Genomic DNA, 19,465 nt, shown 5'->3' with positions numbered 1-19,465 from the left:
ATATATAATGGTATTACATGGTAGAAATCTGTTTTATATTGGAACTGATGAATTTGTTACAGGTTACATTTCATAGCCTTGTAACAGATTATATTTCATAGACAGTATTGCTTAATAGAAGTTGCTTTGCTAAATCTAGCAAATGGTTGAAACCATGAGTGTTTCCACAGTATTGGGAGATGAGAGTAGAACAATGGCACACACATTTACAATAAAGCCATGTTTTCCTCTTTGGAATTAATTTATCGTTCTCCTTATTGTTTCAGTGTCCTGTTATATTCTGGGCTTAGTAACTTTTTTCATTATTTCATGTATAGGTAAAAATGTTTTAGTTTATTGTTAATGTTGTAGATTTTGTGATGAAATCTGAAGTGTCAATAAATTTCCTTTTCTTCCACAGGTGGATGGAAATGTGAACAAAATCTACTGTCAAAACCTCTGTCTCTTGGCAAAGTTGTTCCTGGATCACAAAACTCTTTACTATGATGTGGAGCCATTTCTGTTTTATGTGTTAACCAAAAACGACAAAAAGGTAGGAACACCATTTTAGTTATAAAAAGTAATTTAAAAAGTCACAGAAATAAAGCACATGCACTTGCACACACAGAAGGAGTAAGTGTGTGAATGAGAATGAGAGAGAGGGAGATTCTTTTATCAATCACAAAGACAGTTTGGGAGGCACCAATCATGGGAAATGCATAGGCTACCAGTTAAAATAAAAGTTATATATAGGCTACCAGATAACATATTTTGAAGGAAGGCTGTGTATGCCAGAAGCAGCTTGTAAGCAGCTGTTAGCGTCCCTCTTAGATAGTGAATGGACATAATTTAGTTGTAATATGGTGGATACAGAGGAATTATTAGCAAAGTTTAAACTGATTGCAAATCATGCTGTGGAGAAGTATGTGCCAAGTAATTTAATTAAGGACAGAAAGATTCACTGTGGTTTAATAACAAAATTCACAAAATGTGAAGAAGCAGAGACTGTTGCACTCACATGTTGCAAGAGAAAGGGGAAATGTCAACAGGCCAAAGTTAGTAGAAATTCACGTGTTTATAAAAAAAAACACTGATGCAAGAAAGATAATACTGCTTCCACTGTCATACTTTCATGAAGGATCATGCCAAGAACCTGAGAAAATTACGTCGTACGTAAATCCACTGCGTAGGTGAAAGGCTTCTATCCATTTACTTATCAACTAGCCTGGTGTGGCAATAGAAGACTCTAAATTGAAAGCTGCAGTCTTAAATTCCATCTTTAAAAAAATTGTACGTACAGGAGGATTATACACGCGTACCACTTTTGACTTTCACACAGGCTCCCTTAAGGAGGATATATAAAGAGGCACCCCCAGCATTGAGAAGCAACTGAAAGAGTTGAAATAAAATGTGTCGCTAAGGTCCAGATGAAATCCCAGTTGTATAGAGAGGCATTAGCCCAATACCAGCTTGCATTTGTTGTGAATCTCTCACCCAGCACAAAGTCTCAAGGGATTGGAAAAAGACACAGGTGACTCACAAATTTATAGACCCATATCCTTAACATCAGTATTCTGCAGAATTCTGGAACATACTAAAGCTGAATATAATAAATGCTATTCTGACAGTAAAGCTTCTGTCCACAAATCACCACAGATTTAGAAAGTGTAGCTGTTGCAAAACTCGGTTTGCCCTTTTCTTGCCTGTGTGCCACTGTAGGCTGTTAATGAAGGTCAGAGCATACAGAATAGGTACGCAGGCATCTGAACAGCTGAGAGACCTCGTAAGTGATAGAACCAAGTATGTCATCCTGGATGGTGACTGTGGCATCAGGAGTGTTGCTAGATTTTTGTTACCAGTAGGTTTGATCAACATAAGACTGTCAAGGAGGTGCTATGTGAATTGAAATGGGGATCCTAGAGGGAAGACTTAAGTTCTTTCCAGGAAACACTATTCACAAAATTTAGAGAATAGACATTTGCAGCTGACTGCAGAATGATTCTGCTGCCACCAGCATACAAGATAAGAAAAATATGAGTGCATATAGACACTTGTTTTTCCTCGTAAGTAGTGTTGTCGACTCTGGATTTCTCTCAAATGCAAAATTATATTTTATAGATAGACACGAACACATTTTGTCCCCGATAACAGTGGCTTCAGTTGCCAGAGACTACAGTTGTGTGTGTGTGTGTGTGTGTGTGTGTGTGTGTGTGTGTGTGTGTGAGACGAAGGCCATATTGGCCCACAGCTAATTTGTGCCAGGTTATTGTTGTTGTTGTTTTTTTTTTTCCCCTATCTGCGACACAGCATCTTCACTATATGGTGAGTAGCTACTTTCCTTTTCATCATATTGTTACATTCCATCCTCCATTTTCCATTGCTTGACTAAAAAACAATATTGCTATTAACACAATTGTGCTAATGAAATTTGCAACTACATGTTAACACACACCTTGAAATGCAAAGACGGTTCAGAATTAGGTTGTGCATCTGCACTGAAGGTGTACCCAATGCCTGTCTGGGTGAATCAACTATATGAATGCGTAGTGTCTGATCTTACAGACATGTCTGCAAGAACAGACACCATGTGGAATCCGCAGCTGTGTATATTGCAGGCGGGAAGGGATAAGGGATTACTGATGTCAGCTGCATTGTCCATTACATGGACAAGTAATGGATTCACCCTCTTCAGTGGGGATGCACAAACACGTCAGACTTCCTGCGGCAATCTGAGAGTAGTGGGTATGGAGGAAATGGACAGGGACTGCGGATAGGTGCCACTTGTTGAGAATGTGGGTTGGCTGTGAGGCGTGCTAAGATACTCTACACAGTTGCGATAGCACTGTATCCTGGATGGCGCAGTGGTTCATGCACCTGCCTACTAAGCAGGAGATCCTAGATTTGAATCATCACTTGTCGCAGCAGAATCTGTGTAATGTCCAATGCAGCTGACATCAGTAATCCATTTCCTTTCCTTTCCTTTCCTTTCCTTTCCTTTCCTTTCCTTTCCTTTCCCCCTCCTCTACCTCCAGTATACATGTATATGGAACATGTGTTATGTAAAGGAGGCCACACATATGCACAGGATCATGTGGATGCAATTGCTAACTTACCAGCTCCTAAGAACCTTGGAGAACTTCAGTCTTTCCTGGGCAAGGCAACGTCAGTATTATGAGAAAGTAATTCCCAATGCGACCCAGATTTTCTGTCTGCTTGATAATTGTCAGAAAAAAGGTGTCAAATTCATGTGGTCAGAGGTGTGCTGGGAATCTTTAGTGCAACTTAAAAAGTGCTATAAATCGACCCATTGTTTAGCAGTGTTCCATCTCGGCAAACGGTTAACATTTTCCGCTGACATATCAGTTTGTGGCAGTGGTGCTGTGTTGTTCCACAAATATGTTGATAGCTCAGTACAACCTATTTTATGTGTATTTAAAATATTCAATGGGGCATAAACGAATTATTAGCAAACTGACAAAGAGGCACTGGCCATAATATATGGCATCAGGAAGTCTCACAAATATCATTGTGGCACTAAGTTTCACCTGATCACCAGCCACAAGCATCACATTTTTCTATTCTGTACCTATCCATATATTTTTGACAAAATGGTTCAGTGACTACAATGGTGGGTGTTGTGCCTGAGTAAGTAGACCGACAAGATCCATTATCAGCAGTTCTCTAATACAGATGCACTTTCCTGTTTGCAGAGTTTGACAGGCACAAAGGGCTTTGTTCTGCCTCAGAAACCAATCGGATACACACCCTCAATGAATTCCAGATTACAGAGCATGAAGTGGCGCCAGAAACAGGACATGACTTGCTACTGTGCAAGGTGTTGTCTGCTGTGCAGTGGGGTTGGCTAGACCATGTACCTAAGGGCACCTATTTTTCATTACGACACAAGCATAATGTCACTGATGGTGTCATATTGTTGGCAGCAGATGATTCTGGACTCGATTAGCTCCACTGTAGTATTTCAACCTTTGGCCCGGACCACCTCTGGCAGAGAGTGCATGTTTGTTATTCCTAGTAGCATTGTGGTTGCTCATTGTTGATGCCCTCTTTAACTTTACCAATGTGGCAAGGATGGCTACCACCACCACAGCTACCCTATTCATCATACTTGCAATAGAGGCGGCCCATTCCACCCTGGTCTCCGACAACAGCCTCCTATTTTGCATCATCTGTTTTTCAGGATTTTTGTCAGTGCAGTGGCATTGAGCACCTGATCCCAGCACCTTCCCACCTTGCATCCAGTTCAGAAGCTGAGCAGATTCCGGAAATAATAATGATGGCTGACTCTGAGTGTCCTCGCCACCTACCAGTCCACCCCCCTGTAGTTGGCCATAGCTCAAACTTCATAGACACACAGACCCCACTCCCTTGACCTGCTGTGCCCAACTTGGCGTGTGCATGCATACTGCCACATTACCACCTATTACCGTGCAGCTCTCAACTTTAGGACCATACTTTTGACTGGAATCAGAGGTGGATCCAAGGTATCAGCAGCAGAAGATTGTGGCCAGCCAGGAGCACCTAATAAGACATTACAATCAGATCTGGCCACAAAAAGAGCTGTCTCTCTCCCTTCCCTTCTGCCGACAACTGTGTAAGATCTGTGAAAACATGCCTGTTACTGCTGCAGCCTCTGCCCTTGGGTTCATTGTTGACAATGGCCAATGATGGAAGCTGAATTACGTGGAAGCAGTTCCAACGCCTAGACTACATTTTGGTCCCACCAATACCAAGGAACCCTCATCACACACTTGACAGATGCTAAGGCCTAATGGTTTTTATCATCTCCTACATTTCTAGCATCTGCTGTCCAGCAGGCAGGACCAAGCTGTGCCCCACTGATTGGTCGGCAGTCCCTCTGCCCACACAGATATAAAACTTGGCCGATCACATCAATGATCTTTTGTAGGAACCTTTGGTGGGTTTTCTGGCACCTCCCCTTCCTTGACAAAGTTGGCACAGGCTGGGTCATTCCTGGCTCTACGTACCGATTAAAGGAGAGGTGTTGAGTATCCAAAAGTCATTTGGATTCTCCTCCCAGCTCGAGTATTGATATGGAGAACAGGTTAGAGGTGCTCGGGCAGCATACTTCAGCTGTGCTCGTGCTGCATACTTTAGCTGCAGCTTGCTCCAGCATGAGGTGTCAGCACAACCATATCACGTGGAGCCATCTACTGACACAAGACTGCCAATGTGTACCATGGCTCGACACCTTCCACTCAAGTCTTGCTAGTTGACTGAAGCATTAAGTATGTTCCATTGATCAGTAGAATTTCACCTTGCCTGTATTACAGTTTAAATTCGAATTACTACCAAAACTGTTAGTATACAATTAAAACAACTTTGCTGTATTTGTTTTTGGGTTAGCCATTCACTTCGTGAACTCCGCCGTCAGTTACCTCGGGAACCTCTTACTTGTTACACCACCTCTGTGCATTACCGCCAGTCATAAACTGCGTTCTATCTTCACAGAGTTGGAAGAAAACTGTGTACATATCATGATCATAGCAGTTAGCATTATCTGTAGTGCAAATGCAAAACTGTGATATACAATGGGTCACTGTTCGTCATGATGCTTGGTGCACTATTTTGTCTTTGCTGAAAGCAAATTGTGGATATAAAGGGATTTAACTCATTAGTGAATCAATAGCTGCTGTTTTATTAAAAAAGATTCCTCACCAAACATACTGTCACAATTGCTTAAGTCTGTGGAAATATGTATAGCAAAAAGGCTCATTAACCAGGCAGTGCCTATCAGTTGGTTAACATGTGGGATCCTATTATTTTCACTGTTTGCCCTGGGTGAAGACAACAAAGTACAATGAGAGTCATGGGAAGCAGCAGCCCACATCGTCTTAGTCATTAAGCATTTCCACCATTGTGGTTACTGCCTGTTGGCAGTGCTGTTGATTGTTCAGATACCATCATAGTGGATCCGCAAAATGCTATTATGAGCTGATTATTTGTGCAATGTGGATAGCCAATGTCAATCCTCAAGTGACGATGTTTGATAGGTGTCCAGGTGAAATATTGTGTGGTAGAAGACAGCGACCAGCTGCTCCCATAATATATCGTCTAGTACTCTTGACATTATTGCAAATTTATTTGTGAACTGTGAAATACTTGTCTGGAGATAACTGAACCAGTTAGATACTTGTTGAGGGGGGAGTTACAGTTGCTGTACAAAGTCACATTTCAAATAGAGGACTTTTCCACGGCTACACTAATTTTGTTACCGCTATTAATAGCCAGTAGACATATCTCTAAGTTATTATAATTGTCTTGTTACATTAGTGAGAGAAGCATTGGCATTGTGGAATTTTACAAAATTCATACTCTTCTCTGACTTCATGATACTGCTATATTGCAGACTTTCTGCACAAAGTCCTCTTAGTGGACAAAATAATATGTACTTCATACTTCTTTCCCAACTCCAGCCTGGAGTTTTTGTTTCATCCTTCATACAAGACCTCGCAGACTCCTAACCAGCTGTGGTGGACAATGAAGAGCACATAATTGTAGTTGTTCTAAAATATTAATTGGTTCTCGTTGTATAAGACTGTCATCAGACTTCAACATGTCTCGGTTTAAGAATGGTGAAAGAATGTTGTTCACTTGGAAGAGACATAGAGACACTGGAAGGTTTCAGATATAATGTAAATGGGCATTAAGGGGTTTGGAAACCACATTTTAAACTGCAAAACATTTCCAGGACCATGTGTGGCCTCCAGCCATAATTTAACACATCTGAAAAGCAAAATAAATCTGAAGAATTTCAGAAAGCTAGAAAAGGAGGGATATGGGAATTGGATAAATTAGAACTAGCACAAGACGAGTAAGATGACTGACAAGTGGTGGTGGTGGTGGTGGTGGTGGTGGTGGTGGTGATAACATACGAGGTATTAAATTTAATTGATGGAAACAGAAAATATAAAAGTGCACCAATAGAAATTGATTAAATGGAACACGATAAACCATCTGATAAAAATATTTGGACTCCTATTAGTTGATATTAATATGACGTGCACCCACTCTTTGCATTTATGACAACGTGCACTCTGCTGGGGACACTTTCAGTGAATGTCTGTGGAGAAAAGCAGCCTATTTTTCCTAGAGAGCTGAAACCGGAGAAAGCAGTGCTGTGGTCTTGGTTGAAGTTAACATTCTGACTCATCCAAGAGGAGATCCACTGGTTCAGATTGAGGCTACAGCCAGGCCAGTCTGTTTAAGGAATGTTAATGTTGTGTTATTGTTCACAAACCATTGCCTCACAGATGCTGCTTTATGACAGAGTACATTCTCATTCTGATACAGCCGTCGTCATCCAACTGTGTCTCTACTGTACTCAGTACACAATGCTGTAAAATGTGTTCATATCCTTCCACATTTAATGTTTTCTTAAGTGTAATGTGGGGCTACACCCTAAACCCAAAAGACACCCCTATATTGTACCACCACTGTCTCTATACTTCACTGTTGGCACTAACATGACTGCAGGTAATGTTCTCCAGGCATTCGCCAAACCCAAACCATTCCGTTGCATTGGCACAGGGTATCGTGTGATTCGTCACTCCAAATCACTCATTTCCTGTCATCCACTGTACAGTGGCATTGGTCTTTACAGTGCCTAAAGTGTCACTTTGCATTGAATACAGAATGTGCGGCTTATGAGAAGCTGCGCGACCATTCTTTTTTTAACTTCATATGTGCAGTCATTGTGGGTAGCTGGATTGCAAATAGCACTTTGGAACTCTTGTGATTCCTTCCACTGAGTTCGTACATTTTTTTTCTCCGCGCCATGCTCAGCGGTTGTTGTAAATCAGTACATGAGGTGGTCTATTTGGTCTTAGTTTAGCTGTGGTTTATCCTTCATGTTTTCACTTCACATTCACATTGCCAACAGCCAACCTGGACTGCTGTAGAAGGATTGAAAGGTCAGTGATGTATTCGGTGCTCAGTTGATGTCCGGTGACTAATCCATATTCAAAGTCACCGAGTTCTTCTGACCAACACACTATGTTGTTAGTGTTTCCCAGCTGACAGTAAAATATTCACTACCTTGTTTTAAACTGGCAGGTCTGCATTTCATGACCTCAAGTAGTCAACTCTGCATGACATAGCAGTGTCTGGACACAAGTAAATAAATGTGAAGTGGGGGTGTGATAAAGCAAACAGAATTTGACTGAGTGCTGGAAGACATTACTTGAAATAAGGCACCTAGAGTATTCAGAATTATTAAGATCTTTAGGAGGCTTAACCATGATAAAACTGTTCCACGTGATATTTTGGGTAAAAGGGGTAAGTAAAATACCCGCAGACGATACAGGAGAATGTAATGACCTTAATACCAAAGAAGGTTGGTGTTCACAAATATGTTACAAAACCATCAGTTTACTTTGTCATGGTTGCAAGATACAATCTGCAATTAAAGATGGACTGGCTTGTGGAATCTGACTGGGGTGCAGATAAGCTTGGATTCTGAAGAAAGTTAAACGTCTGAAGGAAGTCTGGACCAACAGTTTACATAAGAAGATATGTAGAGGAATGGAAAACCACTATTATGGCACTTGTAAATTAGGAAATCATCAACTTTCTACAAATGCAAAAATAGTTTGTTGCCTCCGACCTACAAAAGGTGAAGTAAGAGAAATCAGAGTTTGCATCGATAGATTTAGGTGTTTTTTCTTCCCACATGCTATTTAAGAGTGGAGCAGTAGAAATTTTCTGAATACAGTTCTATGAAACCTCTGCCAAGCACGAAGGTGTGTGGGTATACATTACAAGGAGTGAGAGACGGTTTATAAATCTACAGAAAGTGTACTGCAGTTAAGAATCAGAGGACTTGAAAAGGAAGGATAGTTGAGAAGCGTTGTAGCCTCTTCCCAGTATTACTCAAACTGTACATCGAACAAGCATTAAAGGAAACTAAGAAGAAATTTGGAAGTTGAATTAAAATTCAGTAAAGGAAATAAAAACATTGAGGTTTGCCAATGACATTGTAATAATGGAGTGTAGTGGAACTGAATCAAGTGATGCTGAAGGAAACGTTAGCACACAAAAGTATTAGAGAAGTTTTGTTATTTGGGAAACAAAATGACTGACAATAGCTGAGGCAAAGAGGGTGCAAATGCAAATTCACAATAAGGAAGAAAGGTTTTCCTGGGGAAAAAAAGAAAGAAAGATTGTTATAAGATACAAATTCAGATGTTAGGAAGTCCTTTTTGAAAGTGTTTGTTGTATTATGTGAAAGTGTAATATGTATATATGTAAACATAAAGGCAGTAGCAGGTTTGCCACCCCACCCCTCACTCCCGTGCCCCTACAGGAAAAAAACGGGGGGGGGGGGGGGGGGGAGAGAGAGAGAGAGAGAGAGAGAGAGAGAGAGAGAGAGAGAGAGAGAGAAGATTTGATGGGTAGATCAGATGACTAATCAGGATGTACTGAATAGAAATGGGGAGGAAAGTAGTCCATGACATAAATTGACCAAAGAAAGGGATCAGTTGATAGGACACACCCTGAGACATCAAGAAATAGTTAGTTTGAACTGAGGTAAGCGTTTGCAGGAGGATGGGGAATTGTCAAGGAAGAGGAAGACTTGACTAAATAAGGTTCAAATAGATGATGGTTGCAGTAGTAATGCAGAAGTGATGAGACATGGGTGGGATAGACTGACACGGAGAGCTGCATCAAACTAGTCTTCTGACTCTAAGTAACAGATGACAACAATAACAGATAATATTTTCACACAAGTGTTAGTTAAACAAACTCAAGACCTCCCAATGGACTGTCAGGCTGTAGCACACAGTTACACATGTCTGATACATTTGTTGTGTGTAAAAGTGCAGATTGCTGGGAGAAAAGAGACTGGCTAATTGATGACAATGCAACTGACATGAGTGCTGAAAATAATATTACTAGGGTTGGTGTCTACAATAAGCTAAGTGCCAGCACTAATTTCGACATATAATAAATTAAGTTTGCATCCAGATGTGAAAACAATAAAAAAATAAAATTGATAGCAAGAAATTCTTAAATCATTAAAGATATTATTGGTCCTCCATAACGAAATCTTGCTACTACGGAACAGCCAGAATGAATAATGCTCTTGTAGAACTTACACAGTACTGCAATATATTAATGAAAATTGTCAAAGAAATCCAAATATAAGTACATTTGCGTTGCTTATTTTGGAAAGAGAGGGGGGAGAGTAGCCATAGAAGATAACATTATTTCCATTAAATAGAATGAGAGCATTATAAAAGTGAGAATATTGATGGAAGTAGTTTGGAAGAAAAACAAAGTGGACTGGAAAAGTTTAAATGGTAAATGATTAGTTGAACTAACATTTCAGTGAAATGAAATCAACTTAACCTTCAGAAGGAGATTCAAAGCTTTGATATCTAAATAAATCATGAAATTCTAAATCTTGGTGATCAAGTAAAAATAATTTTGGCAGAGGCTTTGAATTTTAAGGTTTATTAAATTTTTTACCCATCCTCTTCGAAAAAGGTAAAATGATGGAAGATAACCCCTTTGCTCCAGAACTATAATGACCTTATGAGACGTTGATAGTTTTTCCATTATGACAGTAAAAAGTTATTGTCATGTACAAGGTGTACAACTTTGCTTCTGCTGTTTTTTCTCCAACATTTGAGGTTTTAATGAAACAAATTGGCTACAAATGTATCATTCAAAGTATTTTCATTGCTGACCACTACTTTCTCCCATCTTTCGGTCAGCGTACGAATCCAGTGTCAAAAAAATTGTTCATCTTTTGAACTGATCCACGAATCGATCCAATTTGTGACTTCTTCATGAGATCGGAAGTGTTGGTCGGCCAGGCCATGCGCCTTTGATCTAAACAGGTGATAGAGGGAGAAATGTCTGGAGAATACGGCGGATGGTATAGGACTTCCCATTTCAACATTTCCAAGTACGTTTTGACCTCTTGCAACATGGGGTCGAGCGTTGCCGTACTGCAAAATCACTTTATCATGCCTCTCGCTGTATTGCGGCAATTTTGTCTTTTAATGATCTGCTCAAATGCATTAATTGTGTTTGATAACGAGCACCTGTGATTGTTTCACTTGGTTTTAACACCTCATAGTACACGACGCCGAGCTGGTCCCACCAAATGCAGAGCATGATCTTGGAGCCGTGAATATTCGGTTTGGCCATAGACGTGGAAGCACAGCTGGGATGTCCCCATGATTTTTTGTGTTTAGGTTTATTGTAATGAATCCATTTTTTGTCCCCGGTCACAATGCGATGCAGAAATCCCTTCTGTTTTTGCCTCTGAAGCAGCTGTTCACAAATGCCATTCAATGTCTCTTGGTTCCAGCTCACATGGGACCAAAATCACCGTTCTTAAAGCATTGAAACCACTCACGACACGTTCTTTCACTAATAGCATCCTTACCATATGTATTTGAGAACATTCGATGAGACTCGGCCACTGTTTTCTTCATGTTGAAACAAAACAGTAATACCTCCTGCAAATGACTAGAACTAGGCTCGTAAACTGTCATTTTCAATCAAGAACAACTTTATGATGCAGACACAAATCGACTAATGTTTGAATGAGGTTATGTTGACCGAGGTAAAAGCTAATTGCCTGATGTCTGCGATCTGTCTCTTTCGACTGCTACTTAACATTGTCGCCCCCTATCAGCTAACGGCAGAAGCAAAGTTGTACACCTTGTAGTTTTTTATATGTTCCTCTTGTCATAGTTAAGTGGCAAATTAAAATACGCAATTGCTTTTTGTTTGTCTGAAGATGTCTATAACTACTGGTCCCACCTTCCCTCCTCCCTCTCTTCATATTATTTCCCATAACTTTTGAGAAGACAATATGCTGTAGTCATGCACTTGTTAAACAATGTCTTAGAATTCAAAAAGACCCCATCTAGTCAGAATTATTTCGTCAATTACTGAGTACATAATAAAATTTGTGAACCATCACTGCTCAGGCCAACATCCCCCATGGTCTTCACCCCCAGTCTCTGTAATTCCCCCCCCCCCCCCTCCCCCCCCCCCCCCCCCCCCAGATAATAGCTTGCTCTCACATGTTTCATTTGCAATGATTGTATGTCCACACCTGGTCTAATTTTTTTGTCCGTCATGCTGCAGGAATGGCCAAGAATTCTGTATGGATGCGAAGCTCCGTCACACTAGTGCACACTTCCCCACAATCTTGCCACATGTCCAAGCAGAAAAGGGGAAAGGGGGGAAAATTGTAACATTGTGCAGTTTTCAGTATTATTTAATTATTGACAATATTGCAGATTTTTGTCCTTATTGCCACGAAATGGTGACATATCTACTTTCATAATCCAAAAAATCCTTTTGTGCATGTGCGTTGATTGATGCAGTGTATTACATTTGCAACCTCCTTATGAAGAAACAGAAACTCTTCGCACAGAAAACAACGTAGAACTCCTGGACAGTTCTAACATAAAAGAATTTGTCTTTTAAATGTGAATTACTTTACAGAGAGATCAGTTCCAACTTCACATACGAAGGAGCATGCTCAACTGAAATGGCAAAAAATTCTCAAAAACAGATCATAAAAAACGTTGACAGTGTCTACGAAACGTTTAGAGAACTATTCTTATAATTCCTTTTGCACAACTTCGTGTTCACAAACCACAATGGAATTTCTCTGGCTGACAATTTACCATGTCACCGAGCCTCATGCAATTGCTTTGAAGAACATCCTGAAGTATTAGAGTGAATGATTTGGCCACCCAAATTGCCCGACTTGAATCCTGTCGATTTATGGGATATAATTGAGAAGTCAGTTTGTGCACAAGGCCCAGCACCGACAACACTTGTAGTTAAGTTCCACATTTCTCAGTACCACAGCAGAATAACAGTGACAACTGGATTCTTTATCTTGACTTTAGATGATGATGTTTCAGCAAATTGAAGTGAACTGCCACCTAAGACGAGGATCGTGACGAATTAAAAATAAATAAATAAATAAATGCAACTCCTTCTGTGATGCAGAAATGAACGTTTGTAGCAGGCAGCAGTCAGTAAAAAATGTGGATGTGGCAAGCGGATTATAAACTGCAGACTCCTGTCACAATCATTCAAAAATTAGTGATATTGATGCTGAAGGCAATTACTTTATTGAAAATGATAATTTGAATTAATTTTAATAAGGAAGCAAAAATAAATATATGATCAGTTAAATATATGTTTCAGTGCTATTAATGTAACTGAATTACATTTGCATAATCCATGAATCCTTCAACCGAAGCTTGACAATCTGCAGGAATTATCTTAGGTATGGCTGTCTTTGAAATGTGAAAATAAGATGCAAGGCTTCTTTGGCAAGTGTGTGTGTGTGTGTGTGTGTGTGTGTGTGTGTGTGTGTGTGTGTGTGTGTGTGGGGGGGGGGGGGGGGGGGAGGTTGTTTGACCTACCTTCATATTTGCAATTTGATCATCATCAATCATCATCTTTTCAAGGTTGACTACTGTGTGTTATGAAAATATCTCTTTGCACTTTATGCACCAAACAGGGGTACGCATAGTGTGTGGTTTCTATTTATATAAATTTGTACTAATCCAAGACTATTATTTTCAGGTGGTCCATATTAATTTATTGACGATACCATTCTTATCTCCACCCCCCAACCCCCGCAATATTCCTCTCACAGTTCCCATGTTCACATTAGTATAATGTATGTAAATTTGTAACAGAATTAAAGTTTTTGATGTAAGTTACATTGATTTCAGGGATGCCACCTTGTAGGTTACTTCTCAAAGGAAAAGCATTGTCAGCAGAAGTACAATGTATCGTGCATAATGACAATGCCACAGTACCAAAGGCAAGGCTATGGAAGATTCCTCATCCATTTTAGTAAGTGAATGTGTTTCATTTCTTTGGCAACTGTTTTGCATTATAATAAGGCATAAAGGTTGTTCATTGGTAGTATTATATTCTGTACCAATTGGTCTGAAAGTGTTAAACCTATTCAGTGGAGAGGTTTGGGTACAAAGCATGAAAATTTACGCAGACATTTTATTCCAAGAATGATAAAACCTATTTGAGAAAAAGTAGCTGACTTTGTATTTTGATGACACATTTCATTATTCTTAATATAATTCAAATAGGAATGGTATTGTTCTAAATCTGTTATTAGAGCTCAGAATTAAATCACAATCGTTACTTTGGGAGATGATAGTTTTAAAAAGATCGATTCCTCTAACCTTTATGTCTCCACATATCATGTGTTGAACTGGAACTTGAACCGCTGAATCACTTGTTTAGCTTTGATGTATCACTATTCCTCATGGGGCACCTCTATCTTTGGGTAGCTGATACTTTCGCTTCTTTTTGTTTCTGCATTACAGTTCATACTGTGATGATGCAACAGGTATAATTTTACAACAAAAACTGAATTACAACAAATCACAAATAATTTTTGGTAGAAGCTTAACACTTTGGAGACTGGCCACTTATAAGAATATCGGGCCTAGGAAATCTGTCATTTATGTCAGTTATTTAAAGTGTTAACTGCCACATATCAAATGTGTATCATGTGAATAAAATTTCTGTATCTTCACGAATAATTCGTACTAAGGAGTAGGCTTCAATACTTGTTTTTTAAATTTACTTTAGCTCTTTGATGGAGTTCAAATTTTAAAATGATAGTGATTGATTGGTTTGTTGGTTAGTTGGTTTATTTGGGGGAGGGGACCAACATCAGTCCCATTGAGTTAAGGAAAGATGGGGAAGGTAGTCAGCTGTGCCCTTTCAAAGGAACCATCCCTGCATTTGCCTGAAGTGATTTAGGGAAATGACAGAAAACCTAAATCCGGGTGGCCAGGAGTGGGTTTGAACTATCATCCTCCGGAATGTGATACCAGTGTGCTAACCGTGCTCCATCTTGCTCGTCTTAATAATAATAATAATAATAATAATAATAATAATAATAATAATAATAAAAGTAATATTGTCCTTCCAGAAAAAAAAGTGCGGGGTGATTAATTGAGCAATTTCTTCCTCTTGAGCTTCCAAATTTCTTGCTCACTCAGCCTCCATGACATATTTGCAGAAGAATTACAGCAACCTGCAGAATCTAAAGATTACACACGTGAAAATATGTCAGTGCAATCATACTGGCTCAGCTATTTGTGACAGCAGCTGTTACATTTGCCAACATGTCTTTCGGAATAATTCTAGAAATTGACAACAGAAGGCAGCACCTGTCAGGGGTAAGGTAGTGAATGAGACGTCTGTATGTTGTTCTCATATGCACATAAAGTGTAATGAATGAATCTTATGAGAAATACCGTATATACTCAAATAATCCGTGCATGTTTTTTCCCGAATTTTAGGACGAAAAACTGAGGTACGTGGATTATTCGAAACATTGTTGGTACTGCTCCGCTTCCAACAATACATCCCATTTTACTATTGCATTGTTGTGGCCCCAGTCTGTGATGCATTAGTAGCACGTTAGGAGTGAAGTATTAACGTCTTCAAACTTGTTAATTATGGCTACAAGTTCTCATTATCGCTTGTACACTGCTAAAGAAAAAGTGAAAATTATTGAAGAAGCCGAACCGAACCGTGCATCAGGAAGAAAGTACGACATGAGTGAGAGTTGTATTCGAACTGGCAAAAAAATAAACCGCAGCTTCAAGAAACTAATAGTAATTGCCTGGCATTTTGCGGACCAAAAGCAAAGCATTCGGACCTCGAGAAAAGGCTCTGCGATTATGTAGATGAGAAGCGACAATACGGATACGCAGTGATGAGTGAAATGTGCCAACTTGGAACATTGTCTTTAGCCAAAGAACTAGGCATTACCAGTTTCAAAGCTAGCTGGGGCTGGCTATCAAGATTTTTCAACCGAAATGATTTAGGATTTCGGAGGAAAACTACTATCGCTCAGCAGCTTCCAAGCAATTACGAGGAAAAAATAGTGAATTTTCATCGTTATGTGATAAATCTGCGCTGTAAACAGTCCTATATATTATCGCAAATTGGTAATGCGGATCAAATGCCAGTCTATTTTGAGATGCCGCTCGACAATACAGTGAATAGGAAAGAAGAATCCAGTATCATGATACGAACTGGCAGCAGTGAGAAACAAAGATGTACAGTGATGTTGTGTGTAACTGGCAATGGACGAAAGCTACCACCTTACATGACATTTAAAAGGAAAACTATTCCGAAAATATCAGTAAAAGGCATACCGGTATCAGTGAGAGCGAATCCGAAAGGGTGGATGGACAATGAACTTAATTGACTGGGTGACACATGTTTGGCAACGTCGTCCTGGTGCATTACTGAATTTGCACAACATGTTGGTCCTGGACAGCTTCCGCGTACATACAACTAAGGAAGTGCGAGACAAATTACAAAAAGGGAAAACTGACTTGGTCATTATCCCTGAAGGCCTAACATCCATCCTACAACCACTAGATGTTTGTATAAATCGACCATTCAAAGCTGCACTTAAACAGTGATATACGCAATGGATGGCTGATGAACTCATAAGTTCACTCCTAGTGGAAAAATGAAACGGCCGGATTTGTCCCAGATTTTTGAATGGGTGAAAAGTGCATGGGACTCCTCTCCGCAACCACTGGTGGAAAAATCCTTCAAAAAAATGTGGAATCACGAATTCACTGGATGGAACAGAGGACGACGCTTTATGGGAAGATGGTGAAGACTACAATGATTCTCCCGCTAGTGACGACAATGAAAGTGATGAATAGAGTGGTAAGAGAGGAAACTTACTGATATTGACTAAAATATTTTATTGCACATACCGTATTAACAAATTCTTAAACAAGATAATTCACATTTCTTTTTTTCGCTATTGTAAGTACGTTTAGAGTCCCAGCTGGCGGTGATAATGCTCCCCAACTGCCCGCCCGTCCAATGGGCCAGCCAGCCAGCTGCATGCTGCTGGCCGCCTGCCCGCCAGCTGGCCAGCTGCACGCCACTGAATCGGTTGCGTTTTAACGATGTATCAACCTGTACAGCAGCGTTGCTTCAAACCAGTAGTTATTATGCATACTTTTGAACACATCATAACGTTGGAACTTTTTTAAACAAATTAAAGCAAATATTTATTTATTTATTCCCCCCCCCCCCCCCTCCCCCCGCCGCCCTCTTCCTCAAAACTGGGGTGCGCAGATTATTAGAGTGTATACGGTATGTTCATATTCCTAAGGTTAAATAGGAACCGGAAATTGTTATCTTTTTTTACAATTTTGGTACTACTTTGTGCTTTTTGTTCCCATCTTTTGCCAATTTTGAGCCTATTTTTGCCAATTTTGGTGTTGCACTCTGCCAATTTTGGTGTTTTTTTTTTTTTTCTGGTGGCTTATATTTTGGTTATATTCTTCATTTTGTTGTATTTTATTGGTTTTCAGTCTTGTGTGGAAAATGAACATGAATCTACAAATTATATTTATTGGTTTCACATATTTCATTTGGGCAGAGGGGAGCACATTAACTTCAAATTTATTAAATTTAGTCAGTGAAAGAACAAAAGCTACTCTACGTCCTGACGATGTTAAAAATTTTTTAAACATAAAGCATTGCCATAACTTAAAAATCTTTATTCTTAGATGCTATGTCACCAACCCTTCAATATGGTGTGGGGGTGTCTGTATTTGAACACAGAAATCAAAGTGCTTTCAGTACAACAATACACTTGACAATATACATATTTTTTGCTAGTGTGGAAAATTATTTTGCTAAATTATGGGAAGGCATTTGTATCTCTTCAGAATATTTACACTGCACAGACCTGCCATTCCAGGTATACATAACAGGCTCTTTGCCATTTCATCATTCATAAAGTTCATCATCATCATAGTATATTTGAAAGAAGAACTTCTGCTGTTAACACAGACTGGTATATACACACATTAAAAACGTTTCACATCACCTTGGTTCCGAGAGTTCCAGAAGCTGTACAGCAAATTGGAATAGAGATCAACTAAACAACACTTCCACCCTTTTTATTGCACACGAAAACCACACATTGAATGTTGTACAACCAAACAACAAGACCGTCAGAGGTGGTGGTCCAGATTACTGTACACAGTGGTACCTCTAATACCCAGTAGCACATCCTCTTGCATTGATGCATGCCTGTATTCGTTGTGGCATACTACCCACAAGTTCAGCAAGGCACTGTTGGTCATGTTGTCCATAAACAGCCCTTTCAGTCTATCCCAGGCATGTTCGATAGGGTTCATTGCTGGAGAACATGCTGACCACTCTAGTCGAGTGATGTCGTTATCCTGAAGGAAGTCATTTACAATATGTCCCCAGTGGGAGAGCAAATTGTCGTCCATGAAGACGTATGCCTCGCCAATATGGTTGCGCTATTGGTTGGAGGATGGCATTCACGTATCATACAGACGGTGTAGCGCCTTCCATGACCACCAGCGGCATACTTCGGCCCCACATAATGCCACACCAAAATAGCAGGGAACCTGCACCTTGCTGCAGAGCATACAGCCTGACCAGGTTGCTTCCAAACACACCTCCGATGATTGTCCGGTTGAAGGCATTTGCGACACTAATCAGTGAAGAGAAAGGGGTTCCAATCCTGAGCGGTCCATTTGGCATGTTGTTGGACCCATCTGTACTGCACTACATGGACGCCAGGAGTGAAGTTGCGCACCATGCAGCCTATTGCGCACAGTTTGAGAGTCATAACACGACGTCCTGTGGCTGCACAAAAAGCATTATTCAACATGGTGTCATTGTTGTCAGGGTTCCTCTAAGTCATAATCGGTAGGTAGTGGACATCTACTGCATTATTAGCCACTGCGGGGCCTGAAGGAGGCATCATCGACAGTTGTTCTGCCCCTCCATGTCCAAACATTGCTTTGGTTCACTCAAAGACGCCTGGACCCTTCCCTTGTTGAGAGCCCTTCCTGGCACAAAGTAACAATGGGGACGTGAAAGAACCATGGTATTGACCACCTAGGCATGGTTGAACTACAGACAACAGGAGCCGTGTTGGAACTGATAGGCTATCTGAACCCCTCCGTCTAATAGGCACTGCTCATGCATGGCTGTTTACATATTTGGGTGAGTTTAATGACATCTCTGAACAGTCAAAGGGACTGTGTCTTTGTACAGTACCCACAGTCAACGTCTATTTTCAGGAGCTCTGGGAACCTGGGTGATGCAAAATGGTTTTTGATGCGTGTATCTGTGGCCATAAAAGTCCTATTGTGAGGATGTAACCCGATATGTTTCCTGCACTTCTGCTAGAAGTATCTCTCATCAGATACTTCATGATTTTCAAACATTTGTTGCTCTCTCAATTAAAAATTCCTTTTCCCATAATAGTCACCATTAATAAAATCCCATGTATACTTGTGCACTTGGACTTTGACTAAAATATCCTGAACCTTGAATTCACTTCATAGTTTCTGTGTAGCATTGAAGTTGAACTATGTGTTTAACAATGTTT

General features: G+C 40.1%; 1 protein-coding gene across 1 annotated transcript in view; it reads left to right on the top strand.

Annotated features, from left to right (window-relative positions):
* LOC126161375 (histone acetyltransferase KAT6A) overlaps positions 1 to 19,465 on the top strand; it is a 286,383-nt gene that overhangs the window by 237,147 nt on the left and 29,771 nt on the right. Inside the window, exons 9-10 of the mRNA XM_049917149.1 lie at positions 401 to 532; positions 13,743 to 13,866. Coding sequence (XP_049773106.1) covers positions 401 to 532; positions 13,743 to 13,866 — 256 coding nt within the window. The remainder of the gene's footprint in view (positions 1 to 400; positions 533 to 13,742; positions 13,867 to 19,465) is intronic.

The sequence above is a fragment of the Schistocerca cancellata genome, chromosome 2 (assembly GCF_023864275.1).
Source record: "Schistocerca cancellata isolate TAMUIC-IGC-003103 chromosome 2, iqSchCanc2.1, whole genome shotgun sequence".
NCBI classification, from domain to species: Eukaryota; Metazoa; Arthropoda; class Insecta; order Orthoptera; family Acrididae; genus Schistocerca; species Schistocerca cancellata.
This window is presented reverse-complemented; position numbering and strand designations above follow the sequence as displayed.